The 6,000-nt window shown below is 42.2% G+C and overlaps 1 protein-coding gene across 1 annotated transcript in view; it reads right to left on the minus strand.

Annotated features, from left to right (window-relative positions):
- The window catches only part of LOC120547915 (calsyntenin-2-like), a 248,888-nt gene extending 244,271 nt beyond the window's left edge, over positions 1-4,617 (minus strand). Inside the window, exon 1 of the mRNA XM_039783743.1 lies at positions 4,164-4,617. Coding sequence (XP_039639677.1) covers positions 4,164-4,227 — 64 coding nt within the window. The 5' untranslated portion in view covers positions 4,228-4,617. The remainder of the gene's footprint in view (positions 1-4,163) is intronic.
- Positions 4,618-6,000: the final 1,383 nt, after the last annotated feature.

Consider the following 6,000-nt stretch of genomic DNA (forward strand, 5'->3'; position numbering starts at 1 on the left):
TCTGTCCTTTAATTTTCTTTTCCTTTCCTTGTTTTGTAAGTTTCTTTCCTTTCCTTCTCTTTCCAGTAATTTCCTCTCTCTCCAAAGACACCTAAAACAAGACAATGAAGATTCTAACTTAATTCTGCATAATCCACTCTGGTGAAAGATTCTGTCCCTCTCTTCTTTCTCTCTCCCCCCCTCTCTCTCATACACATTTTGTAGGGCAAATCAATGAGCCTTGGTTGTCTGAATATCTGCTGCCAAGTAAGGTCAGCCGTGACCACTAAAACACACATAAAAAAAAGCAGGACGAAGATGAGACACCTACTCACTGCGCGGTGCACCCAGTTCAGTCAGCTACTGAACTACATGCTCACATGCACTGTGACTCCACTATCAAACCTCCATACTCCTCCCCTCCTCCTTCCACATCTATAAAGACAATAGAGTTGGAAGAGATAAAAATACAGGAGGTAGAACAAAAAGAGTCAGATACTGTATATAGAGTAAAGATGGAGGAATATGTAAGTGTACAGGCCATGATGGAATGCCTGACTACACTAAGATTTGAAAAATAGGTTTCAGGGACAAAACTTCCTTTCATTTGTGGTTTTCTGTGTAGGTTTAAAAGGAGACAACAAACACCCACTCAACACTACTCTACACTCATTCCATACTTAGCACTAAGCCAAAAAGGAAAGGCTTTATTGCTCATTAGCAATTAAAACAGCGTTTGTTCACTAAAAAGCTAAAGTTCACGTTGCTGCAGAGCTTAATTTGATCAGTAATCACAGTAGGGATCACAGGAACCCTCCCGCTCCTTCTTGTTTGAAGAAGATACACTGTAGCTTAAATCTATTCACCCTGACTAAATCGTTTGCCTCTGATGGCTGTAGAACTGTGCAGGGATCAGTGGCCGGGCGCCCTTCTGTTGCCGCAAACCACTAAGCCCTCTTACTTCTCAAATGGCGTGGAGCTGTATCGAGATCAGCGAAGCTTCGAAAACGTAGGACAAAGCAAGTGTTTGTATAAAACAAATCTGTGATGTTCCTCCATGTCGCTGAGGCCTGCTTTCCTTGGCCACGAATGGTCGGGCAAGATTTGTGCAGAATCCTGTGTCACAGCCTCTTCTGAGGATTTATAGCCTGCTCCCATAATACACTTCCTCTCTCCAAAGGGGGGGGAACATAAATCTGCCTGTATTTTTTGTCACCCCCCTCACCCCCCTTTTTTTATTTGCTAATGGGATCCTCAAATGACTATCCTCTTGGCTTTCTTTAACTCTTGTGCTCAAACACAAAAGCACCGGCTTGCACAACCAGACACACGTGCAGAAGCCCTATGTAGAAATCTATTATAAGACCTGTGTCAATTAATCCTGCAACTTTACAAGCAGGCATTTGACTAAAGCCACAGCCTAAAGCTTGTCACCAAGAGGCATCCTCATTCAAAATGTTTGCTTGTTTAAAGACTGTAAATAGTACAGTGTGTTTAACTGGACATAATAAAGCAGCAAAAAGGTTTTTCACACAGTGGGTAGCTGAATTAAAATACACTGTGCTGGTAATGAGCTATCTAAATTCTGAGTTCATATTGCTTGGAATTACACAAAAGCGGGGCTGCGGGCAGCACTGGCAAAAACTCTACAGCTCTTTCTGCTTCGCTGCCAGAAGATTCTCCCTGTCGAGGCAGCGACACGGTTGGTCCTGTGGAAATCGTTTGAGCCACAGCATGCATCTGTGAATGCAATAATTCCTTTGTAAACGACATCAGCTCCTCGCCCATTTTTGCATACTTGGCGGCTGTCAACATGTTGGCTGCACTCTATCACTCTCCCTCCTCGTGCACGGGCAAACCCACGTACACACACCTAAAAACACACACACACACACACACACACACACACACGGATGTTAGCGCTTCAGGCTCTGATTACTGACAACCCTGAAACACATACTACGTAGATACAAGCACATTTAGAGACACACGCACATGCGCTCTAAGTCTGACTGGATTTTAGAGGCTGACTGTAATTAAAGGAAGTTGAAGGTCCACGCTTTCCTGGAATGAAATAGTGGCTAAACAGAAAATGACAGGAGTAACAGCGCTTCAAAGTTATCTGGAAAACAGCGCCACATATTGGTGCTATGGAGGCGAATGCTTCGCCACACTTGACACAAATGCCTGATTTCAGTCGTCTTTTTTTAAAAACAACTGAAATACAGAAACACATCCAGGGGTAAGAAATGGGAAATAATTTAGTTTTTTTGCTTCTTACGAGTTCTGCTATATGCCGACTGTGACAGGAAATGAGAACGGCAGCAAGGGTCAGTATAGATCCTGGACACAATAGACTCTTATTTTCTCCTGAATTTAACTGCACTGTACAGTGGCCCTAGGGATCAAATATAATCATGGCGTGTTTCATTTTCCACCGCCATTGACTTGGCAATCATTTGATTACTTCACAGCCAAGCTCTGGATACAAAACAATAATAAATCCCTCATTACACTGCAAGTTTCCTGTTAGGTCCTGCTGTATTACATATTAACTTTTCAGGTTAATACACAATATCCCCAAAGAGGCAACAAACTGTCTGCATGAATACGGAAGCACACAGATCCTCGGCCACAGCACATGTTAGTCACCTCAAGTAAATCCTAATTCAAATGAAAGTGCATATGAGGCAAAAGCTTGACCTCTGGGCCAGGTCACGGCCTGCAACAGGTCTATAAGCATATGTTTTTCTTCCACACACAACAAAGATTGCAGCTGCAGCCAGCCAGCTCACCAGATGGGAGGCTCTTTCCTGTGTCAGGAGGCAAGGAGGATGAACAGCTTATCACACTTGTGGTGTCTCTCGGCTGCCAGACGAAACTGACAGGTGTCACCTTGTTATTTTGCTGTGTAAAAGCCAGCCTCCATCCACAGGGAGTTGATTAGCACGAACCTGTTGCCACATTTAGCCGCTCACCCACGGCACATGCCAAGCTCACTGGAGAATTGAGCGGTCCCGCTGCAGCAGGGATACTGGTGGACCTAAAAATAGGTCAGCAATAAGTGCCAACAGTGTGGCACACATGTATGACATATGGATGTAATAATTATATATTTGTAGCTTTGGGGATTATTTGTCATGGAATTTTAATAAGCTAAATGCAGCTGTGAATAAAATTAAGACTGTTGATAAATCACCTTATTTGCTATTCATATAATGCACATCATTTCAGGTGGCTTGATCAAAGTTTGGGTCAATTTACAAAAGCTGCTGCTGAAAGTTACAAACCTGATAATATCCAAACGTTCATCGATTATATGGAAACATGAGATAAGTCTGTGTGCTGTCATTTTGCCCGTAGAGGAAGTCTGTATTCACAGTCATTGCAGTAATTGCAGATTAGTTTCTTAAGGATATGATCATCTATACTATTTATTTTTTTTAGCTTTGGGAGTAATTTACTCATGCTTTCAAAACTGGACGTCCCTGTCCAGAGATAAATTGTGTAAATTTGGTTTAAAGTTTGTGTTCTCCACAATAAGCTAATTATGAGCCACAATAATATTCTGCCAATTTTCAATTTCAAAAATGTTGAAAGGCATTGTGAGTTCCCAAATGCTACTTCTTTGCGGGTTTCCACACAAAACTGCTCCACTTTCCTCCTACCTACTGTACCCTTTACCTATCAGTCACAAATGAAGCTTGTCAGGAAGGATCCACAGTCCCATAACATCTAACAATGTGCAGAAACAGAGTGTGTGTTCCACATCCAGCCACTTCCAAAACATATATTAGTAATGTTGCAACAAAGGAGAAGAGGATCACAACAAAACTGCAAGTCCCTAAATCAATACTATAGTGATGCCACATGAGAATAATCCAAAGAAATATCCGAAAACAGGGTCATGGTAAGCTCAGTATTGAGTACCATAGACAATACCCTCAAGTGCTATTAGGGACTGTACAGTTATACAGCAAATATTAAGTGTCCAGTCTCCACATGTCCAAAGAGGAATAATGCAGGGGGGAAAAAACATCAAACAAACAGACACACTGTATCAGCACCTTAGCAATCAGTTATTTATCTGCATCCACACACAGCCTCTCCGTCACCATTCACTTTACCGCACTCGCAGAGGCGCGCCACACGGAGCAAGTACGTTGCCCTTCACTATACCGTACCTTTGGTGTGAGCGGCGCTCAACCCCAGAGTCACTACAGCCAACACGCCGGCTAGTCTCAGCATCTTCTCGGTAGAGATTCAGCTCGGGGAAGTAGAGCGACCAGGGCGACCTCTCTCCTCTTCTCTTTCTTTTTCTTCTCTTTCTCACACACTCTCTCCGTGTCCTTCTCCTTTCCGCCCTCTCCCTATTTATTCAACGCCTCAGGTTCTCTCCTCTCTCTTCAAGCGGAGTGTGGAAACAGTTCACTGGTATGTGGGACAAGACAGGCAGCGTGGAGTAGAAGAAGGAAAGGTGCCCGTAACGCACCTCGCCGCACCGTAACGCGCACGTTGCACGCTGGCTGTGTGGATGGACGGACGAGGCAGCAACTGAAGTGGTTTCTGCTGAGACGGGACTGGAGAGCAAAGCACCCCGGGACCAGACCGCGCGACGTCACGGGGAGGAGAGAGATGTATTCAGGCGCTCCCCTCCACCCTCTCCCTCTCTCTCTCTCTCTCTCTATCTCTCTTTCTCTCTTTTCTCTCCTCCCCTCTCTCCTCCCTCCATCTCCTATCTCTGGAGCATCCCAGCCCACTCCAGTTTACAGCGAGCCTGCCACGCTGAGGAGGGATCCCTAATGAAAACAATTGAAAAGCACCGTAGCCTAGGCTATATCTTGTTTTAATTGACTCCATAAACGAAAGAAAACATTGTTTGTTGTGCATTTACAATAAATCAAACAAGGTTAGCACTACTGTAAATGCTTATAATAACACTATTAGTGTTTGAATGCGATTACCACGCATGCCGCACTCAAAGAACACTATATAATTGTAATGCATAGGCTAATGTAGGCCAACCTTGGCATACATCCCCACCTGCTTTTACTTTTCAGTTCACCATTATTTCTGAATTTCTTTTAACTGCTTACCGACAGTGATATTTCTGGACTCAAGGATTTCAGTTTAGCCTAAGGTATTTGAGTTTGAATTTCTAGGAAAAAGAAGGAAAGATTGACAGACTTTAATCTAACTGTCTGGAATGCTAAGAGTTCCCCTTCTTTTTCTTATCATATAGGCTAGAGAAAACATTCAAAACTGCTGCTTAAATGTCAAATATTGTCATTTCTTATAAAATATGCAAAATAAGAAGCATTGGAGTGACATGGCTCATTTTGCCAGAGAGAACATTACTGTCTCCCATGAGAGAAAGAAAGAAAAAAAAATCCTTATTTCATTCTTTCAGTTTGTCTAAGGTGGCATGCATTTTCCTGGGCAATAGGATTAATAATAACTTTTTCAATTTTCCTGAGTAGCCTATCTCAAAGGAACTTTTCTCTTGGCCTATCTCCGCTGGTTAAGGATTATTCTGGGAGGCAGAGAAAATATTGCTAGCGTTATCTAGAGGGAGAAAAGAAAATACAAACAGATGACAATGCACAGATTTGAATCCACACCATCCAGTGATGAAATTAAATTTGGTCTTCTTTTCCCTGGAAAATGACCTAAGTGGTTTATAGCTGACAAAAATGCCTCCCTGGGCTTGGGTTAAAAAAAATTTAAAAAAAAGTGACAGATAAACCAAAGCATGGTTTTCAAACTAAGATGCTGGAACCTTAAGGGGGCCTAAGCAATATGAGGAATATTTAAATGTGTCTGTATTTTATTGATTACTATAAGATTACTTTAATATCATCACCTATCAAGTACACATTATGCTCATTTTCAGGTTCATTCAGGTATTTTGGGTTTCTAAAAAAACATGTTAACGTGCTTTAATGTTTTAAAAAAAACTAAAAACACATAATTGTTGTTATACTTTCTCAATATACCTGTATTCACTGTTTGAGCGCCTGT

Source organism: Perca fluviatilis, chromosome 2 (genome assembly GCF_010015445.1).
Source record: "Perca fluviatilis chromosome 2, GENO_Pfluv_1.0, whole genome shotgun sequence".
In the NCBI taxonomy this organism is placed as follows: domain Eukaryota; kingdom Metazoa; phylum Chordata; class Actinopteri; order Perciformes; family Percidae; genus Perca; species Perca fluviatilis.